Below are 24,885 nucleotides of genomic sequence, written 5' to 3'. Positions count from 1 at the left end.
CATTAAGTTTTATTGCAAATACAACGATATTTTTTAAATTTAATTATGAACACTTTGTTGCGTTACATATCTGAATAACGACAACAACACAAATTCAGAAGGCAACGGGCAGCCTTATCGCTGACAATCGTCTGATCTCTTCCAGACAATCCCAGTAAGAGAAAAGAAACACTAAGAGTAAGTGCGAAAGCAATTTTAAATCACACATAACAATTACTAACACAATTACAAAACCAAAAATAAAAGCAAATCTAAAAGCTAATCTTAAGAGTCACTATCTATGGATAGACCTTTTGTCAATCTTGAGAGTGTTTGTGGATAGACTCCTATCATAAGATTTTAACTTACACCATTTTTTACAATAATTAAAAAGCTATTTGATATGTTTTAAACATAAACATATTTTGACATTATTTGTACGGTTTTATTTTTGTACTTTATTAATTAGTTTATATTGATTATCAAATATCAATACATCTCAACAATACAATACAATCTCTTCGCTCTTTACACTCAGTAAAGAGCGAAGAGATTGCATTCTATCCGTCGCCAAAAATGGATTGTCTTCGTAGGGTTTGGTTATTAGGATGCAGATAGGAGATCGATCAACTGTAACGATTTGATCTCAGATTGTTTTCAATCGGAAATTGTGGATTAATTATTGGGTTCGGTTTAATGATGCACCTTTCGTTGTCTCAGAACCTCTTTCAGGTAGTTGATTCCATATAATCTATATTTATAGAAACCATACCGTACGAGCAAACTAATTGAATGGATGCGAGCAAAACAAACGCCAATAACACGCCTAAGTAACAGTAATTAATGAGTCACTATTTATAATCTATTACCGGAGCTGTCTCCAATCTACGCAGTACGCACGTCTCTTAATACCAATCCATTAATTAAAACTTATTTTGTCACAGTATTTCGACAAACAACCTTCGGGTACCAAACTTTAACTTACGTAGTTACGTGTGTGCTTATAATCTTCAATAATTAAAATATATTTGATGAGATTTTGGCACGTTTATATACGAAAGTGTATTTTGTGTTTTATTTTATAACAGGCAACATTACTAGCCATCTTGGCGTGGCGCAAAAAAGGATAGGACAGGTGTCATATAAACAGATGCAGATGAAATTTGTGGTCTTTTACTTCGTGGTTCGCTCACTTCATTAAGCTTCCGTATTGCCCTTCAAGCGATTGACCATCCCGTATCGTCCAAGCCGAAATCCATGTCTCGCAACGCCCTTGCGCATCAAGCCAGCTACGATTCCTAAAACCGCCCGAGCTAAGCTGTAGAGGACCTTAAGGCCAACGGCAAGATTCCTTAGACTAAGACGATCACATTTTAGATGGCTATGTTTATGCCAAAAGTCAAAGTCAAAATTTTATTTATTCATATAGGTGTACACTAATTATGAACGTCAAAAAAAAAAGAAATTTTTAATGAATCTAATTTTACATATGCTCGGGATTCTATTTTCAAATTGAGATTTTGCTTTTTCTATTATTTCTCAACAAGTATCTACTAAAGAATACACTTTTTTACCGGATTGAAGCTATGTATTATTATAAACTTATAATTATTAAACATAATTTTAAAATTATCCGACGTTTCGTGTGCTTTATAGTGTGCGTGGACACGGTGAATGAAGACTGAAGGTGTCTTCAAATAATACATAGCTTCAATTCAGTAAAAAAGTGTTTTCTTTAAATGTGTAAAAGCTATCTTAATAAAAGACAATACTTAGTATCTACTACTCACATTAAACACTTAATAATAGGAAGAAATACGCTTTACTGAGCAATTCTTAACCTACCTAATAATTTCCAATACTAAATAATAGAATTGTAAATGTACAAAAGCGTTGTGAAATCTTCAATTTGGACATCCAATACAATCCGCGTTCGAATTTCCGCAAAGATAGGAAATCTCACAAAAGAATAGCGTTTAACGTGAGACAAAGACTGATTTAGATCTTCTAGATCTAGACCCTTTGCTGGACCACTATTTACTTTACTCAACGCCCAAATCCCGCTGCACAAAGCGCTGCAAAAATACCCACACATCTTAGCATGAGTTTTACATACTTTATTCTAAAGCGCTCAAACAACATAATCACATCTTCACGTATGTGTTAGTACTAAGATAATTTTTACATACATACTGGTGCCTGTGTGTAGAAGTCATATTTGTACGGATTTTGTGTTGCTTATCTTACAATCTTTATCATAGTGGGCACTTTGTGATGTCATTTGAGTAGTTTAAACTTTAAGTTTCTTCTTTCTAGTTTAATCTTTTCTTTAGAGACAGGTTTGTTTGTCAAAATACATTAATATAAAGAAATACTTTTGTGGAATACATACATACGATTTCATAAGTGTACATGTTTATCTATATGAAAAAATATATTTTGATTTGATTACAAATATTATATGCGTTGCCAGATTTAGGTAAAGGCTTTTCTTAAAGGGCGCTAAGTAGAATTGGTATATATAATATACTATTTTTATATATTGGTATATAAATTTATTGGGGTACCCACAATAAAGCTAAAATAAATAAGGCTTAAAAATATCGTAAGGAAACAGATATAAATTTTATAAATATTAATCTTATACAGTCATCGAAATTGTTACATCTCTGTATAATTTGAATTCAAGGAATGTAATCAGTTTTGAACTAATACTTCCCTGTATGGAAATGCCTCGTTGGAGACGCTATTAGTTCTTTTGATTGCTGGCTCATTTTGTTGAATTAAACGGAATTGGGTAATTCGGAGAAAATTAAAGAAGGGTTCATTTTCTTACTTACCATTAGTATAATTGTCGCACGAGTTACCAGCCTTCAAATGGGTTGTCAACAATAAATCCAGTCTATTTAATGATGAGGTTTCATAGATTAACACCTTCCACATGTTATTCAATTCAAGTAATTTAAACTGTTGTATTTTTGCCAGTATTAGTAGATTCGTGTTGTAAAGAAAAACACCTATTTTCTTTTCGAAGTCTGCAGTTGATTTTGTTAACATTTTTAAAATGAAAGGGGATTAAATAAGAAACGTACGTCTACCAACTCCTCACCTTTATATAAAACTTTGATTATTAACGTAAGAATCTTGTGCAATAGGCAGTGTATTGGAGCTTTCTACATTTTGTATTAAACCTATGTCGACTAATTCACAATCACAATTTCATCAGAATCTGCTATTATACATTAGATTTTACCGTTTTTTACTGTCATACTTTGTATAACTTTAAACTTGTCCAATTACCATGCCTTGTTTGAAAATGTATGATACAACCAAAATTAAATATTAATTTATTGAAGCAGTAATTTTTATTTTTAAGTACTGTGAATGTCGACGCTTAGAAGGTCGAAGAAATTGTGACACTTATGTTTTATCGTCAAATATATTAATTAAATAATACTTGCGGCAAAAGTAGGGAGTTATTATTCGATATTTATTTATCTACGAGAGGCCATGCCAGACAACCTGACTAAAGCGGTTGATAATAAAAATATTATTTTCGCTATGTAAATTAGATTTAAGATTACTACTGTTTAATAAGAATAGGATGTAAGTTAAAATAGTCAGCGAATGAAGGGCTTTTCAGATTATTATTATTATCTACCAGTTTCAATTCTACTCAAAGTGAAAACGTCACTGAAGTTCATTTGTTTCCCCCTCGCTTCATCCACCGCTTATACTTACATTTCAACACAGATGCAAATTAAATTACACCCAAGTTTCGCTGACTTAGCCACACTGTTGGAAAGATAACTCGGGCTTGTCGCTCTTGCTCAGGGATTTGGTGTTATTCAGATACTAAGTGGAAAATTTCTAATGAAAACACTTTATACGTATGTCACTTCATTAAGGTGCCGTTTGCAGCTTGAGACGGGTTTAATATTACGTTGTGCTCTTACTTCAGATATATTAATATGGTTGGACAAAAGGGGTTATTGACAAACTGTCAAGTTTACTATTAAATAATTCTGTAACCGAAAAAAATAGAAAATATGTGTTCAAATTAATTAGGTTTGACTTAAAAAGATAGAGTTTACAAAATGTATGAAACAAAACGATGTGATTTTCAAAAGATCCAATCATGGACAAGGTTCCATAAAATGTGAGCGTATATAATCACATGAATTTAATAAATTTAGTGCTCTTTTCTCGGTCGGCTTCTTTCTTTGTATCCATTGTGTTAGGCATTCAAAACAAAAAATAGCAAACTGAACAGAAAAGATAGAGAACTCGAATATATTGACATTAAGTAATTGTTTTCTATTTATTAACACTTTATTGCATTAATAGTACACATATATTCAAAAGATAAATTATTAAGAAGGTAATGGGCGTCCTTTTCAAGCGGCTCTAGTAAGCACAAATAAAAAATAAATACTAACAGTCAAATTCATAGCTAAATTAAAAAAAAATACTAAAACTAATCTTAACATGAATCACATTGCAATGAAAATTGTAAAATACATACAGTATCAAATTTACAATTTGTAAGAAAAACAATCACAATTATAAATATTATTACAAATTTAGATTGACATCACAAACTATTCAAACTATTGTATGTGCTTCGAATTCAAGTGAGAAAACTTTAGCGATATACTTATACCACAAAAGACGTTTAAGGCGTAGAAAACAACAATAAACATGGTGGGTTGCGCTGACCGCTGCAAAAACAGCACAATACAAACTTAAATTGTTCGTGAGAACGTTATGCACTAGGTTTCAATTTCCACGCGAACTGGCCATTGCAGATGTTCGGGCGACAATCATAAATATGATTTGAAAATCGTTTGTATGGGCTGTAAACTTTTATATGGCGATGTATACATGATTCTAGTTAACCTGCAATATTGGACGCGAGAAACTGTTATAGCAAGATGGTCACTTAATACGACATCTTCGTCTGAAGAACGCATTATGTCTGCGATATAAAATATATTAATGACTAGACTGAATCACCTACATGTCATGTTTGTCTCAAAACGTAATACGTCATTTTTGTAAGATACCAAAGACACTTTTAGAAGGCACCTATACATATATGATAAGCAAAAGGGACTTCTTTATTTTTAAAAAGACACACAAGAATAGATTTTATTGGAAAATTCAATTGTTGTTTTTAGTATTTTTCTTTACATATTATTTATATTTTCCACCGTTTAAACCTTCTCTGGTTCTTCTCTCCCACAAATAATTCAAGACCATAATAAACCAAGTCGGTCCAGTCGTAGAGGATTGAACATTTAGGCTTGTATGTATTTTTTAATGCTGTTGATACAGTTGATGAAAAAAAAAATTATCTAAAAATTAAAAAAATATATATTTCGGGGTGGACTACCCGTACTACTACTACTCTTATAAAAATAGATGTTGTCCGATTCTCAGACATACCCAAAATACACAAAAAATTTCATGAGAATCGGTCAAGCCGTTTCGGAGGAGTTTAACCACAAACACAGCGACACGGAAATTTTATATTTAAGATATAGATTTGGTGATGAAAAAATTATAAGTTAATAATTTAAATGAATGTACATTGAAATATATGAAATTTAATTTACCTATTAAGATGTGTTTTAGTAAGATGAAGTAGAAAATCAAAATAAACTATTATTTTGATTTTCTGGACTAAAAGCTGTTACTTGTGGAACGTGGAAATCGAAACAAAAAAGGTAGTGATTAGAAATCTATCGATCATCCATGGTATCCACCAAGCCTGCCCAGACCGATCACAGAACGGCTAAAATAATGCTTTCATAAAACATGAAATTATGATGACTCTTCAAATTTTGTCAATCTTCTCTATTCATCTACCCATCCATGCGCTGTGCTATTTAAAGGTACTTAGTATTGGTATTCAATTTAGCTTTATTAGACGACGATACTGTGACCCACAATTCACGATGACTAGAAAACTCTAAGCGTTTTTCTGTTTTAGCAACATTCATCAATCAACTTCAAGAAAATTCCGAAAATAGTTCATTTTTCTTCGCAGTTCTAGATAAAATGTAGTTAAAGATAACGCGGTAGGTTATTGTAAAAAATACGACTAAAATAATGAACGTATACTTAATAAGATGTGAGGGAATTCTCAGAAATCGGCGTGTGAAACTCATTACATAAAATGTTCGTAATTATATTAAATATTCCATTGTAATTATAATCCTGTGATGGCATGTGGTTACTGATATTAACAGTTAAAATTTGACGGTTATGTATGTAATAACTCAAAATTTCGTGTTCTAACAGAATGATAATATAATATAAGCCTTTATTCATACAGACATTTTACATAATTTTTAATCTTGAACTATAGTCTCTAGTGAGTCGGAGACACTTACAACCCGTCTATTTGTCCAACTTTGGCAGAGGGCTGCTACATTTCTTGCATTCTTGTAACTGAAAAATACTTGTAAATGAATTTTACTTTTTACTTTCTTAATGATACAACATAACGCTGCAAGTATATAAAAAGTTAAATATGAGTCCCGAAATCACTTAAGACGCTCAAGGTTAAAATTCAAAGTCAACACTTATTGTACATATCTCAAAAATGTATTAATCAGATATATTTACTATATGTTCACAATGTTCCTGGCCATGTATGTATTTATTGTATTTACGTCGTATATATATAAATATAATATAAAAAAAACTAGTGTTGATGCAAGTTCTGAATACATGACCTTTTAACAATCATTTAATCACTACTCTTAATATACAGCTTTATTATACCATTATAACTTAAATTAAACAGGAGTTGACAAGTTAAATTATGTGTTTGTAAAATAAACGAAAACATAACCATGGAACAAATCTAGTGATTAATTTAAATAGTGCAATTGAGTGCTGTGTGCTTTTACAATATACAATCCATTAATCTATGAAAGAGCTTTCTGTACTGGCCACAAATTAATTACATTACATAGCAGATTATGGGTGTGTAAATATAATGCTAAATAATTTTATCAAAATAAATAAAAAAGTGCAGGTGTTAGAAGAAAGCTTTTCAAAAATTGTATTTTACGTTTGTAGATAAAAAGACACAAAAAATTGAAAAAAGGATACCGCATTATCTAGTTAAATAAAGTTTATTTAAATAACTAAAATTGAAATGTTGACTATAGCTAACGAGGTGTCGGTTTTTTGTGACGTTGTGCGCGTGTCGTAAAAATCATCATACTCTCATAGATTTTCCCAAAGAAAAAGTATGACTTCTGTTCATTCTGGTTTCTTTACAAGATTAAAGCAACATTTATTCAGAAACCACTGACGTAGAAATGTTTCTGATTAATCTGGACATAGCATACATTATACCCTTCTTGCTCAAAATGTATATAATATTTATTGACTTATTGAAAACAACGGCTATACAAATCGATATGATATATATATATTACGTTCCCATAAATAAGAATTTAAATGTGTTTTCCTCTGGTAAACCGAAGCTGAAATAATAATTATATTGAAAATCATTACCATACAAATATAAATGATGCAGCGTTTATGAATAGAAGACAATTATTTAATACATTTAAATTCGAATGGCGTGTCGAAATTTGTTTGTCACCAGTTTTGCCGTCAAAAATAATTACATGAAGTCACGTTTTGAATGTTAATACTTGATAGGTGATTTATGATTTTATTATTTGTTTTAAATTAACATTTAATCATACTCTTATTAAGTATATTGTTGTTTAGTAATGTAAAACTTATTTAAATAATCTTGGCATTTATTTGTTTTGTTATATTTTTTTTACTCTACTCCCCTGTCATCGTGTCCAGGGACTTTATATTGTAAATATGTATATTTATAAAATAAAATATATATTATAAAATATAAATTATTTAGGAGGGCATTACCTTGCATGGTCAGAATCATTCTGAATTTCATGGAAATTTAATTAGCCTGTTCTTTATTGTCTTTTTTCAAAAAAAAACTACATATTTCATATATGTATTCACAGTATCTTTTGTGGGTAACGTATCGTAAAGTTATCAAATTGGTAACATTGTTGTATGTAATCGATTCCATGAGACCAGCCTAACATTCAAACAGCATTATCAAATTATATGATCCATTCATATTAAAGATGTGTTGAATTTATTACAACAATCGATAATAATCATATACAGCTTATGTAATTATTAACTTAGTACACAGCCTATCCCGTGGTATCCTTGTACTCATTCGGTAAACAATGCCGGATGCAGACAGTAAACAAATAATATACGATGAATTATTGAGCTTGTTACACTAACAATTGTGTATGGATGCATAATTAGCTGAAGCTAATTATTGTATATTGCACTGTCACTTCAACGTTGGTAAATAGCTCAAGTTGTATCTAAGTAGCTCATATTTGCGATATTACTCAAACAGAACGATAAACATAAGTAGGATGCAACACAGTTATGGTGAAGCCGATAAGTCCTCAAAGCAGCTGTACAGTCTTGGTGAACTGCTTATATGATTATTTGTTCTGTATATTTCACGTCAGGGGTATTTATTTGTAGTAGAATGGTATATGTAAAAAATAATTATAAGCGTAGCACTTGTGGCTACGCAGCTACGGAAAAGCACGTAGCATACATGAATTATACTAAACATTAGACCGTTTTCCTAATTTCATTCCGGCAAGTTCTGTGTTGAAACTTGATCGAAGCTTTTGAATTGCGAGATATATGTGTTTACATAGTAAAAACTAATACTTTATTTATACAATACATGCTCTCTTGATATGAATTAAAATCAATGGCTGGAAATTAAATATTGTATACATAATTAAATAAATTTTATATTCCTACAGATATTGTGAGCTACTCAATAATATAACGCTATTGTCTTTTATTTGCGTCGGGTCACAAAATGCAGTGGAGCGTTGCAGCGATGAGATTAAGCCTTCTAAATGGGCTTAAATTTTAATCGCTGTTTAAGGCTCACCTAACGGAGGCATTGAGTCGCTAAAGCCATAGATAAAGGTTGCATGGAATAAACGCCTTTCATAGATAATGTTTACGAAATTTCGAACATTTTAGAGTTTAAATTTGGATTTTACGTAGTCTTTATCTACTTATTTATAATTTTATGAAGAAATTTATTATGAAAAAATCGGTTGTCTGTAAAGTCAGTTTACTGAAGATAGTTAAACGTCTTAAGAAAATATTGATGGAATGGTTGCATTTTGCAAAAGAGAATTTTGATTTTATTTGTTTGAGAGATATAGAGAAGGTGGTAAATCAAAATCACAATTCAATTGATCTAGTTACATTTATTTGTACGCATAAATACAAATATGTCAATTTGTTACGAACGAACGCTGCTGAACGCGGAAGCCACTTGTGCCTCTTTATCACTTATTCCACACTCTCGCTTGCACTTCAAGCCTTAAATGAAACGCCTCAGAGCGGGGTAACGCCGCATGTGTCATGTTTTTTCGTGCGTGCAGCCTCGAAGGGCTCCATCGAAATATAAGACGTTGTCATGTCAAAAACCCTTAATACAGTAGGCGTGTTTTTTCTGTTCATAGTATAGATTGATATCATGTTAATACGTTGTAAATTATTATATTCCAATTTGAACAAAGATTCCAAAGCAATAACCGCTAATGAAATTATTATTTTACGTCTACAGCGTCGTTCAAATATTTCCGTTTGTAATAAAAATTGTGAACATTCCAGTGTAAGAGTCAATATAATGAGAAAATTAACCAACCCGTGGTCAGCGCGGATCGGGCGTAACTAGACACGCTATTTTTCATACACTTTTATTTTTACGCGGTACAACATCGACGGGAAGCATCGGACGGGATTCTAATCAATTTAATTTATCAGGGATCCCCTGGAGGCAGCCATTCACTTCATTTAATGCGCGTATTTTGCGGCAGGGCTGATTGTTTTGAACCATTCAGCTGTACGGTCCATTTAGATTAATTATTGGATAACTTAATTTTGTGAGATGTATTTGCCAACATACACGGATATAAGTACCTAGATATAGCATTAGATCGCTCGTGTATCGGCTAATTTGTTTTACGAGGGCACACCGGGGGTCATAAGAGATATTATTAATTATCGTCCAGATTAAATAAGACGGCAATCGAAGAGCGAAATGAGGGTGGAATTACGACAGCGGCAGCATTTGTCTCGGCAACTAATAAAGGAGACAATATTGCACTCAATACGTATAAATGTGCGAGCAACATTTGGGCGTGATATTAATTCCGCCAGTAATTGCTATCGGTTTCCACCCGGGGCTGCAGCCATGAGCCATGAATACGGGAGTTACCGCTATTTGTTCCTGACGTTGCGGTTTAGGGTTTTACCCCGGCGGTCCTATATTTATTTTCTTCTTCCAAACACAATAGCCGAGTATTATCTAGACCGTTTGATCCGTCGAAATAAAAGACGCAAGACCATATTGATTAGCAAGGCTATGTATTTAAATTGTTTGTATTTAACCTTGAATTGACTAAAGACAAGTAAGTATCTCTCTTTCGCACTAATAGTATATACCAGGTGTATTACTAACATCAATAGAGTTACGAATATATACGGGAGTTTAATATACTATACTATACTATGTAGTTGTAAAAAGTGTATTATAATACGTATACATATATTTTGTTTTATACATAAATGTATTGTTTGTTATATTAATAGAAATAGCTATCTTCAAATAGGCCTTCCAACACATCGATTCTATTAATCATTCTAAGCGATATTTAACGTAAAATATGTGTTACCAAATGCCATATTGTTTTCATTTAATCTTAGATGAAGGCCTATTTAAGCAAATTTCATACATTGGTTAGGAGCCAAGTCTTATGCTTCATACGCTATGATACTTGCAATTTAGAATTTCCAGAATGCGAAATAATTGAAAACTTGAATATTTTGTTTGAAATAATACACGCGCATTTATGGGTTATTTTTAAATCAAATTGTTTAAGAATCGTTAGTTTCGTTTGAAGGTAACTAACATTGCCAGTGATCAGTGAAATAAATAAATAAATAAAAATAAAATATGTTTTTTAAGGGACATAAGATAGACAGGTATCACTTATTCCATATCATTAAATTTGAACCTGTGGGCATCCCTACTCATCAGCAAAGAAGCCCGCCGGCCGAAAGAAAAATCCGACTTAAAAAACTCTTGGTACTCTTTTAAAAAGCAAATCATCAAACAACACTTATTTTACAGACAGACATAACTTAACTTATTTTAAAACAAATATAGAAAATTAATTAGGAGTAGCCTGCCCAGCACTAGGCAAGGCAGAAATAAAAGAACCTCTGGGATTTTATTAAAGAAGAGTATCTCTTTTTCTAAAAAAAAGGCCTTCTGTATACAGAAATGCATGTAGAATAAATATGTTGTGCTTACTAGTAATAATACTGGACAAGCAGTATGAGTAACTAATTAGGTACACACGAAGAAATCTAAAAAGCCTTTTTAACAAAAATAAAATTTGGTTAAAGCTTAAATATAGTAATGAAAACTCGTGTACAATGTTAAGCACTATGTAATATTACCAGCATCACGAATAAGGAGCGGGTGAGATACAACGAGAAAATTGTATTTCCATTTTTACAATTTCAATTTAGTATTAATTCGAGAATGGCCCGAGCTCCACATGTTTATAGAACAGGGGGCAAACGGGCAGGAGGCTCACCTGATGTTAAGTGATACCGCCGCCCATGGGCACTCTCGCTAGAGGGCTCGCGAGTGCGTTGCCGGACTTTTAAGAATTAGTATGCTCTTTTCTTGAAGGATATATTATAACTAATAAAAATATGGATCGCGTAAGTGAAATTAAAATGCTCTATAAATTGTGATTTTTGCAAGTCCTAAAGTGGGAAACGGTTTTTATTATTTATCGCCCGCGGCCGACGACTTACTGAATCGCCGGTAATATTCAATTTGCTTGTTTAAAATTACCGAGATACAAGATTTTAAGAAGCCGTCTGCATAATCAGACGATAAGCGCGATAAGTTGGCAGGTAATAAAAATATATAGCCGTTATATGAAGGCAAATTGTTGACGGCTTTTCAGAAGAGATGGTATTAAAACTGTATAATAAGCTTATCAAGATTAAAACAACTTATATCGATGTGTACCGAATAATTTTAAAAGGAAAATAGTTTAGTATTATATATTTCGACTTCTTGATCCAACAAACTAGTGTAGTGAATATAAGTGCAATTGCAGTCTCTCCGAGACTAAAACAAACATTTTAGAACACTAAAATTAACATTTAGTTAACTATTGACTTGTATTGTAGAAAAGTCAATATTACTTATAAGCCATAATTTTTGTAAAGGCTAGGTTGTAATTCATATAAAGTTCCCCTCTCTTTTGTGAACTGTATTGTAGAAAAAAATGTATATACTATTCATTGTTTTATAAGTTGTCTCAGCAACAACAAAACTTTTGATAGACCTTTTGATAGACTTTCAAAAGCAAAACTTTTGATAGACCTAACCAGTATTCCAGTTATATTTTAAATAAACTATTAAACTTTTACGGCAAAAAAACTCATTGACAGCTGGTGTAAAATTTTACCGTAGGATTTGGGCTGAACTAGGACGCGATCGACCATTACCATGATATAAGCGGAAGCGATTTTTAGAACAATAGGCGAACGGAAAGGAAGCTCCGTTTTAGTACCTTCGCTAAACACTTGTTATTTGTAATAACTCTTAAGTAATATATTAAAAAGCGTTAGGAAAACGAATACATATTATTTATATATAAACAAATTAATAATTGTAAAAATAATAATTTACTATATTCATAGAAACACAAAGCAGAAAAAAATTATAACAGAACACAGCGTGTGTGACACAACACTTAAATGTGCGGTATTACTGGTAATAGCAGACAGATCACATCATAAGCGAATAGAATTCTAGGATTTAATGTTAGGATTATTATTTTATTATTATTATTAATTAACTCTGCTATAAGACGTTAATAGTCAGCTAAATGGTACTTGTTAGTATGCCTTACCTTATTAAATCCCTAAAAAATGTTGAAAAATTGTCAAAATCACTATCGATGTCTCCATGTTAGTTCCATTTCACAAACTCAGAATGAGGACTTATATTTTCGCTTTCACGTCCGCTCTCTTCTATTATTGTGTGTATTACATTAGGGTTAGACTACTCTCTATTTCATTTCCAGCAGTACAAAGAGAGATCTGCATAGACCGGAATGACTGAATATTTATGAGAACCAAATACGTTTGAAATCACTGAGGAAAGCTAGTTTATTTTAAATTGTAATTTTAAAGCAACCTCAGTGGTCAGGCTGACCTTTGGTGATTATAATATTTTTAGTTTGTACTGAACTGAAATTACTCTCATAGAAATTTTAAACAGAAAAATTGCGAAGAGTTTTTGTACTTCGCTCTTTGACGAAGGCTTTTTTATTTATAAAAGTTATTTGAAAATGTTGTTAATATATCGTGATCTTGTAATCTGGATATCCTGATGTGTTATGAAATAGATATTTTATACAATTATATTGTATAAAAACAGATTAAGGTAGGTAGATCAGAATATCTTTACTAAATATTATTACGATTATTTTTGAAGGGATTTCTCTAAATCTTCTGGATTTTTTAGATCACATTACATTACACCAAAAACAACAACAACCGATAAATATGCGCAGTGTCAGTGTTAACTTTTGGAATCTCAGAGTAATGCTAAATCACGTTGTAAGGCCTCTGTAAATTTGAAATATAATAATGTGATAAATGGTGTGAGCTGTTAAATAAATAAATTACATTCCTATTCAAGGAGTATATTGTATATTGAAGAATACGTTGTATGAGCATTTATTCTTCCCTGGAAAATTCGAGTATAATTTTCATCTGTTTTCGTTCTTTATTTAAATTTCCATGCGTCATTTTCGAAACAAAAATAAAATTGTAATTCGAATGACGTACATTTAAATATGGAATATTAAAATTCAGTACACACTCGCTTAAATCGTCGCGTTAAAGTCGAGTAAGTGAACTGAGTAAATACAAACGTTATTAGGGCACGTGTACACTACAATTGTACGCTCCACGTAGCACCGTGTCTAGAGTACATCGCAATCAGCGAACACCCTGTCAACTTGAAACTTTCTCTACCTCCGCATCCTAATTTTATATAAACTTTTAAACTGATAAAATATAACAATTATGAGATTTTTGAATACTCCAAAACCAAATGCGAAAGTAATATAAAATATCATTTATTCCTTGAAACATTCACCAATCTTTACAAAAGATACACTTTAATTTTATACAAAATAATTTTCTTTTTTACAAGGAGCTCTTATAAGAGGCCTCCTCCAACTGGCTGCATCTCTATCTTGAGCATTTTTTTCCAATCTTACCCACTTATTAAAGCTCGTCAGCCCACCGTTAAAAAGGGTCTTTTTCACTTCCCTGGTGGGCCTCTCCATCTTGTTACCCTGTTTTAAAATAATTACATATAAATAAAAAATAAAAATAAAAATTGAATTAAATTTTAAGACAAGTGTAACATTCTACTAATGACATATGTTATTAAAATAAAATCAATCATTTAACTTTTCTTTCACATTAATTATGGAACATTACAATCTAGTCTAACTTAAGACTAAGTAATTTAAGTATCTATTTACATTTTTTTATTCCTGCCTTCACTAAGACTTTAAGGAATATCACGATCTAGTCTAACTGAAGACTAATAAGAAATTGAAGTCAATAACACTACTTAGTGTCTAATAAATGGCAGACACTGTGTTCTTGTGGTTTTTAATTTACCACAGTTTAGCACTTAAGACTAACGTTCTTAACTGAAATGAATTAATATATTTTTTTGTTACAGGGGATTCGGGTTTATCACATTCGGCGACCCCGCTAGTGTAGACAAAGTTTTAGCACAAGGAACACATGAATTAGATGGAAAGAAGGTGAGTGAATTTCTACTTAATTATTTATTTTACTTTTATGTAGACTAACGGCCAGGAGGCTCATCTGATGTTAAGTAATACCGTCCACGGACACTCACATTGCCAGAAAGCTCGCAAATGCGTTGCCGGCTTTTATATTTCACGTATAAGTTGTTACAGATGTTTGTTACTATGATAGGTGACTATTACTACTATAATACTTAAAAGTTGGTTTACTTTATGGCAAGAATGTATATTCATCAAACGTTTATGGATCTTATAAAAGGAAAAAAAGTTGCGCTGCAACCCTTAATCTGGAAATTAAAAATCGTTATCTATTGGTGATCAACCGTCTGGGTCGTCATATTGTACATATAAACACATCTCGGTTTCCTAGCGATGTTTTTCGAACTATTGGTTTAGAACCTAAAACCTCAAAGGTACTAGACCTGTCTTATTGAGTCTGAGGCATACTGGTTTCTTTACGATATTTTCCTTCCACGCGAGTGTTAAATCTCCACATAGAAACTATATTATTTCTATTGGTGCACATCCGGGCTTCGAACCAACGACCTCATACGAAGTTGGCAGGCACAAAGTAGTATGTTATATAATATAATAAAAATTGTAATTGCGTCTCGTTTTCACAAGCCTAAGATATTGACAACTATATAAGAAATAATTATTTGAATACACCACTGTAAATGAGTGCTGAGAATCATTTTATACTCATGTTTTCATATTTTTCTGCGTTTACTTTTACAATTTTAATTCTCTTGGCTACTTAAAATTGCACGGTAAAATCGTGATGGGAAAAACAACAGTTGAAAATGTTTTTACTTCCGACTCGTGAAAAATTTCGTGAACATATTATTTACTTATTAAAGTCACTTTTGAGGAAATCTGTTTTTAAATATTTTATGTAGTATTGAACTTCTTTAATATTAAATATATGTTATTGAAATGGCTTGCAATATAAAATATATGTAAATGTAAAACGACTTAACGATTTTTAGATTCGGCCAAAATTTTTAATACGCGTTGATGCGCGATATGGTGTTTCATGTTACTTCCAATTGGGCAATCAGATTTCAACGCATGCTGTCATCTTTTGTTTTAATGTTAATGTCGCAATTTTGGCCAATTGCTTTCAACGTGCTATCCTACTCCCTGGGATCGTAGGTTCAATCCCTTGCTGTGCTCCAATAGTCTTTTCCTTACTCCGACCGACTACCGACTTAGACCTAAAAAGTCCACTTACCTGACTATTAGAAATAATCATGAGACAGATACATTAACGTGAGGCCAAGACCTTTTTTCAAATGATATAACTTTACATATAATTAGAATGGCAAATCTGCGATTTTAAAACACGCCTGGAACGTTTAAATTAATCAAGTACAATTTAAATTGCTGAATTTATTGCTGTGATGTTTTATTTTTTAGTACATTGCCCATTAATCTTAGCTTCAAATGTATTGCATCGGATGAATCGGTCAACTGTTGCGAGTACAGTTAGCAATTTCAATAATCCGTAAATGCTTCCATACATTTATTTAAACACTCATCTTTATATCGGTCCCGGGTATTCTCGACAGATGGAGAAAAAAAGCGATTACTACCGCTCGCCACGAAATAATCTAGATAAATTACAGAGCCCGGCGTTGTTTACTTTGATTAAATTGTAGTCGACTGGCGGAAGATTAGCTGAAGCCTCACAAATCGAGCGAGAAGAGAGCGTTTTCTCAATTTACATAAAATGAACGCGAAAATCGCGGCATTCAGTCAGTATTTCTTATATTGGTATTGTGATTTAAGACTTACTAAGAGTTGATATTCGATAGTGTGGTTTTTATAAACATGAGTATTCCTTTCAATGGTCATAAAAAATAAACCAATAAGTCAGTGCCGCTACATACATGTTAGGTCTGAGATTTATGTATAACAATGTTATTAATTATGATTTACATTACCTTCTTCTTTCCCATTTCTATCTGGTTCGTTGCACTCATAATTAAAAATAAAGCGCTACTCATCCAGAGTTTGAACCCTGGATCTAAGGCAGTTAGGCACTAGGATACTATGCCGATCCGTGCATAAAAACAATCCTTTATACAGAATTTAGTCTCCAATAAATATTTATCATAATGGTTTTTGCTGTTCGTCCTTCAAGTGTAAAACTTCTGCCATTTATATTTTATTAAGAAATAACGAAACTTTATTTTTCCATCCAAGTTTATTCGAGGCGTATCGATTGGAAACGATTGAATCGTTACATATATCGCGTAACTAATTTCGTTCACTATACAAATTATGTGAATTAATTAAAAGATTTATTATAAAGAAGATGTAGTTATACAGATCACAAAGTGTTTAAGTAAAAATATTGGACAGTCATATATTATACTGTATTAAGATTTTACAGTGTTGCCCTTGTGGTGTAGACGTACGACTGTCATCCTTGAGGCCCTAGGATCAGAACTCGACTGTGCACCAATGTAGTTTCTGTATGTGTGCGCTTTTAACATTCGTTCGAACGGTGAAGGAAAACATCGTGAGGGAACCGACTTGCTTTAGACCCAAAAAAATCTACGTGTAACAAAAAGGCCGATTACCTCCTTGCCTTAATAGGCAATCTAATGATTAACAAATTATCATGAAACAAATACGGATATATGTGGCCCAGAATTAAAAAGTTTGTAGTTCCACTGATTTATTTTTATTTTACTAACATTTTGAGTTTTTACGGTTTATAAATGTATATATGGAGGGTGTTAAAATACCAGTATTACAAATCACTTAATAAGTAAATGTTAACGTAGTAAGAAAGAAACAGCTTACTTGAAACTGTCATAAAGTGACTATTGCCATTATATATTTAAAAAAAATACCAAACAGCTTAACAATGTCCTGAATGTGCCACAAATGCTGTCTAAATGACGTCTAAGAACATTAATAAATCACGTCGTCTTCTAAAATATATCGCTTGAATATTCTGAGCACAATCTCGAACAAATAAATTTTGATACCGATATAAAATGTTACATCAAATTGAGGTCGGGCACATTAGAAATCCCACATAAACTAAAGGTATTTTTTTTAACAATAACAATATGACTTACATAAAGTAATAGATAATGTTAATTTTCAACTTTATCTATTACCTTTCCGTAATCTTAGTTTTAGTTCTACATAATAGTACATAATTTTTGGAAACAATATAAATTAAGTTATTTACGAGTGTATAAAGGTGTTAATACATTCATTTTGGATATTTTTCACGTTCAAATTCAAAATCTTTTAAGGTTAGTTATTAGATATATTTTTAGTTTGTAATTGTATATTAATAAAATGTATCAAACTAAAAAAAAAAAAAAAATATTTTATTTATTTAGGTAACAAAATATACACTTATCAATACCAATAAAGAAATACACATTAAATGCTTCTAATTTTACATTTAGGACGGACGAGATGAACCGGTAATAAACTCTCCGCGAGTCTTTAATCGCCAAGTTGAAAGAAGCTGCAAATAAGCTGCAACCATAATACATGTTCAACATGACATCTTTAAGTAATTAATAATAAAATTAATAAAAAAATAAAGACTTGTCCTCTATCGGCATGGTGAAATAACATGTTTACTAATTTCAATGGATTTCCTGTTAATTACATAATAACCATAATAGAAGTATTAGTATTAGTAGCCTGGTATTGATTTTGTATACGGCGACTGAGTGTAAGTTTTATTTTGGATGTACTCCACCGGTGGATTACTTTTAATTAAAATATCATCATTATAATATTTGTAGCATTTCGACCTTGGGATCACCTTGTACAAAAAATGAAACGCTTTTTGTTATTTTTCGAACTTCTAAGGGTTTTTAATAATTATTGTTGCGTATAATACGAAATTAGCCTACTTCAGCGTATTTAAATATATCGGCGTTTTGATTCTCTCTATAAAAGGTATTAATGCTTCTTCAAAGTAAGGTTCATTTGTATGGGCTTTTATTTGGCAGCCAATTAGAATTTCTTTACCCGCCAACCCTGGCTCTGTGGATCCCTTTTGTCGCTGCCGGAACTGCTTTAAGAAGCCACTTAAATACTTAAATTTCATCTAGTAAGCCTAACTAAAACGAAAGATTTTTTTATGTTCCTTTCGTTAAGAAAGAATAAATTAAACCTGAATTAAGTATCCAAGCGATTAGTGATGGTGTAGTTATATGTTTGAGCGCAATAAATAAATATTATATTATTTAATTTTATGTTACCTACATACAATTAAAAAAAGTGCGTGCGTACAAACTTCTTTGTAAATTTATTATTATTACTAAGGTAAAGCCCCAATAGATGTACCACTATATGATCAGTCCGTGTATTTGTATGTCAATATTAAATATTATATAAAATAATATAAAATCTGCCTGTACTGCACAAGACGTAATGCGACAGAATTTCCATCTAAAGTTCTTATATGTAACTACTAAACGAATACGTCAACCAATAACGTGTGTTTTTTCTCGCTCTCTCTCAATCGGTCCCAACCACTCTCTCCTTTTTCTTCGACATAAACGCTGCACATCTGCGTGACGTTCAGTAAAAAATTTACCCTCATGCGCCTAAAGAAGTTTCACTTCAAAAACTTGCACAATATTAGTAAAATTAATAAGAGTTCTTAAATTACATTTACTGGCAGATCTCAGACGAAGGTTGGTTTTTGTTACAAGATTTTGGAAGCAACTTCAACCATAATTAATGAGTCAATAGTAGGTAGAATTTCTTAATTAAAATGCTATTGTCTCTTTACCTTGGTTAATTAAAATTGTAATTGGTGTTTAATAACATAATTTGTAGTTAGCAGTGTATTTTTTTAAATTTACGTTTACCGTAATTTTCATGTATTTTAGAATATATTGTATCTTACCGTATATGCAGTATATATGATGTGATGTACTTTAAATAAACTAATTAATGTATGTCTAACCATTGTTAGTATTTGTTTTTTTTTATAGAACAGATACGCTCTTCTTGCTTCTGCTATCTTGAAGAACCCTACGTAAAACGATAAAGTTTTATATATGTCATACTTTATATGTCAATAAAATAATTTCACTGTTTTAAACAGTGTGTTAAACACGTTATTGCAATGATAGGTGGTCGTAAGATTTTACTATAATAGTTATATTATGAATATAAATCAATATAGTCTCAGCCTGGTTTAATTGGTGGTAATTGGAAACACACTTTCAGCCTATAACTAGACGCGTTAGTCCATTGACTTTCGCATACATCTGCAGCACGGGCGAAATGCGCAGTCAAGTGCAAAAGCTTAATTAAATTCCGATGCGTATTTCGCCGAATCACGTTCGACTTTAACGCATTTAATTCGCCATGATCATAAATTCATATTGCCACCTAACACGTTCGAGTCTCTCTGGCTGAATTCGAAAATACTAGGTACCAGGGCGCCATGAAAATAAAATGCTTTTCAATGCAGCCATTCAAGTATGTTGCCGTGCAGCTGCATAAATTTGCTGTACGCTATTTGAATTATTGTATAAGTTGTAAACACGTCTCAGACCAGAGACGCAGACGCCTTTATTTTTTCATCGACTCCTTTGAAAAATGACGTTCACTGCAACAAGGAAATTATGTAGCGAAAAATTCTGAATATTTTTATTGTTTGATAAATGTTTGTAATAAAACTTATTGAAATTAAGTCATTCTGTCACTTACTTTTCATCCGTGTCAAAATAAAATAATACATAAAAACTAGCGGATCCGACAGACGTTGTCCTGACTACACGTCTTTAATTTCAAAATTTCAATTTTTAATAAGCCATTTTGATGAAAATTATTATTCAAATGTTATGACAATATCTAACGATCCAGTACATGGTCACACACGATATAACACAATGATAACAAAACTTTTTTTAAATTTCGGGAAAGACTAAAATTAAAATTCGAATATTATTTAAAATTTGACACTGCGATGGTAGCGCCGTCTGTCGGATCCAATGTAAAACATTCCAAAATCAACAACAACTAATAAATTGAAAATTATTTAAAAAAACATTGTCCAGCGGACAAAATTGTGAATCTAAACCATTCCCAGATCCCCTTGAACACACACAAAAAATTTCGTCTAAATCGGTCAAGTCGTTTAGGAGGAGTTCAGTCACATACACACGCACACAAGAAATATATATATTAAGATATGTTTTATAGTTACTAATATATATAAATAAACCAAATATAGAAAAACATATTAGCAACGATTTCCAAGTTTATAGTGGGAGCTCTGATCGAATGATTCACTTTTGGGAATAACAGTTTGAAAATCGAACACAGACTGAATATATCAAAGTCGGTATTTCATTTAAACAATTCCATTACGAAGCTTCCCTTACAAAAGTGATAATAAAAGGCTACAGTAGCAAACATGTGGCCCGCTATATAATGTTTTTGCGCTGGATTACCCGCTTAAACAATACGAGCGAAACGCCAAATAAAGGGAAGCACTAACCGACGCCTGCGTTATTCTTCCAAAATTAACTCATAACGCCAAGAGTTGTTGATTTTTTTTCGACCGTAATCTGCTTTAACGGGCACGAGGCCAGTTTGTAAATCGGCCGCACGCGAGTGCCGCGAAATGTGAATCTTTAAATGTTGAGCATACATTTTTAATGTCGTTTTAATGCCACGCCTCGGCCGATTGTGGCAATTAACGTTATAACGAGTTCATTAATAATGGACGATTCAAAGACCGTTTTAAAATAAGCTTTTACAGAGGATCTCTCAGTATTTTTTTAACCGTCCACGTTAGCATGTTTTAGTATAAACGTTTAGCTTCTAATTACATATTTTTATTACACTTGGAAAACCGGCCTTTAGTCGAGTTGTAAATGTTATTTAATCATATGAATATTATGGATTATACTTTAGAATTATTTTAATATGGTAAAAGTAAAAATGCAATATATTTGAAAATGGTCATAATATTTTGTATTATGTAATAGAAAAAACGCGGGTACCAAATAAAATCCGTAATAATAAGTTGAAATGTATACCTTCGCCCCACCTGACGAGATTGGGGAACAGAAATGCTTAATAAAGAATCCTTACTGCACGGACTCCCACAATAATACCGCAGACTCTGCAAAGACGACTCTATATTCCAATATTATACATGTAACATATTTTTCTGATGATCCACATTCAAGTGTATCTAAAAAGCTAGACTTATATACACTTTCGCATCGACAAACCTTGACCCGAGTCGTCAAATCATCTTGAGCAGGTCATCCCATAGAGCTTTTCGTTCGTGATTTTCTCGCTATATTTATCTCATATTTAAATCCTCTATTATTCTGTCTTCGCCTTAAGATATATCAGTTCGCCTGACAGGCATATTGTATGCAGGAAAACTTTCGTCTGCTCTGTCAGACGAAACTTGCTTCGGACATCAAAACCAGTAGATTTAGTTACACAATAGAATAAAGTAGCATCGGAAGCTTGTTGGAGTTAATAAATAATACAGAGTGACATGCGCAGAGTGCAGAGATCGCCCAAGTCTGTTTTGACTGCAAATATCTGCGTTGGATGCCTATCTAGAAGTTTTAGAACGTGGATATAAAGTTTCGAGAGCTACTATCCATTTTCTTGCTATTATTAATCTAGTAAACATTTTCTTTCACGGGTATTTTTCATATAGTATCCTATCTTTTAGAAACTGATTTTATTGCAGGTTGATAAAACACAAAACACCTACAATACAGTCCCTTTCTATATTAATTATTTATATAATTAATTTAAAATCTAAATTTAGAATTGAGAAAAAATCTTAATTATCCAAAGGTAGGTGGACTCATCTTCCGCAATTTAGACTCAAATTTGGTCTGTTTTGCGTAATTAATAATGCAAACTATATGCAAATATTTTTACATAAATATAAATTTAAAGTTAAATGTCTCACACTGGGTCAGAGGGTTTCTCTCAAGTCAAGTAGTTAATCTCAGTTATATGTAGATTAAACAATAATATGCCACATCTAGCTGAAAAACATCTGTGTTTTATACAAATAGATCCGGACACAGAACAAGTAATGCGTAATCTTTGTCTCGCGAGACCACTGAACACATCGTATCTAGCTTTTGTTCAATCAGAACTGTCTGACCAGCTTTAGATCTTTATTTAGATACACATTACAAACTAAATATCAAATGGTACCCGAAGTTTCAACGCCTAAAATATTCTTTATAAAAGGCCGGCAACCCACTTAAATTGGCGTCCATGGGCTGTGATAACTGTTCTTTTTGCCGTGCCATATGCTCATTTGCAAATCCAAAAATTATTACAATTCCTCAATTGAGAAAATCTAGCTATTTTTAACTTAAGATGACTGATGTAAAATGCCTTCCAGTTTATTATATTTACAAATTTACGAATATTCCACACATTATATATTTGTCCATAAAAATAGTAAAAGTTTAATATAAATTAATAGCATAAATATGTAGGTTATTTACAAAACAAAAAAAAATACTTACTTACTATTTATTTATATCTGTGAACGAGCGTCTAAAATTATTACTATTCGATCGTAACATCGATGCGACCTACCTGCACTTTTGTATAACATATCGTACATATTCTTACGAACTAATATTTTATATAGAATATTTTCAAAACGATGTACATTACTAACCTCTAAAATTCTCACTAAACGAATGTAATTCGTTGAGAAATAAAGTATATTTGAACCGAACCAATATAAAGTTTTATTACTCGAAATTAACGGTTAAATCATTTTTTTTCCTAGCCCGATGAGGCTTTTTAGGTAATTATCAAAAAGGTTAGTCGACATCACAGGAGAACGAAGATCTGGTAACTACCTCGTACAAAGAGTTAGTCTAGCTATTCTAAGGGGGAACGCTGCCAGTATCTTCGGAACCTTGACTACAGGGACTTCTTTTAATAATATTTTTTAATTTAGTTAGTTATTAGATATATTTTTATGTATTATGTTATTTGTTTTGAATAAATATTTATCATTTGTCTCTATAACTAAAACAGAATACATAACATATAAGAAATCCTCCTTGAAATATGCACGTTAAAAAGGATTCCCACGAACACTACATTCTCAACGGTACTGACGGATAAGTTTCATTTCCTTCCCGCCATTTGCCCTTTCGACGGTATTTAAGGGAAAGTAATATCTTACGGAGTGAAGGAAAAATACATTGCATTAGTAGTAGGCTCGACAACGCGTCGGTTCCCACGCGGTCTCTTACCGAATAACATTTTTCTCACAGAATTAACCGACGATAAAATTCTTGCGACGTCGCATGAAAATGTGCGTCACCTGACTTGCATACTTATGCCTGTAATGACGTCTGTGGAGCCTCCGTTGAGGCTTCATTACAGCCTTTCCCTGTGCAAAATCCTCCTTTATAAACAATCTGTGTCGAGTGTTTTCCAATCTCGAGCCTTGTTTGCATATTTCTTTATTGAATGACTAAAAGCTATAGCAATTAAAACAATGCTACGGGCTCCGATTCTTGGGAATGTAAATTAATAAAGTTAACATGAATATTCAAGATTTTTAACACTTTACAGTTTATTATTTTAATTGTGCTATACTAATATTCATTATTTAAACACCTTTATGTAACCTTTATACTGTATTAGAGAATTATTATTGATACATATGAAACAAAACTTTTAAAAATTCTAATCGTACAGACAGCGAGAAGTGATTTAAATTAACCAAAAAAATTTGTATAACTTTAATTTATTTATAACCAGTGGACCAGAAAGACGTTTTCTTTCCAGTCTTAACTATGAATACTGATATCGAATTGATACAATTAACGTAAAAAATATTTCAGAAACAAAGTGTTTATTT

General features: G+C 31.9%; 1 protein-coding gene across 4 annotated transcripts in view; it reads left to right on the top strand.

The window, feature by feature from the left end:
• The window catches only part of LOC110994641 (RNA-binding protein Musashi homolog Rbp6), a 437,627-nt gene that overhangs the window by 185,191 nt on the left and 227,551 nt on the right, over positions 1–24,885 (top strand). For all 4 annotated transcript variants that reach the window (XM_022261424.2, XM_022261422.2, XM_022261423.2 and 1 more), the window contains exon 4: positions 14,906–14,990. In XM_022261424.2, the coding sequence (XP_022117116.2) occupies positions 14,906–14,990 (85 nt within the window). The remainder of the gene's footprint in view (positions 1–14,905; positions 14,991–24,885) is intronic.

Source organism: Pieris rapae, chromosome 7, assembly GCF_905147795.1.
Source record: "Pieris rapae chromosome 7, ilPieRapa1.1, whole genome shotgun sequence".
NCBI lineage: Eukaryota > Metazoa > Arthropoda > Insecta > Lepidoptera > Pieridae > Pieris > Pieris rapae.
This window is presented reverse-complemented; position numbering and strand designations above follow the sequence as displayed.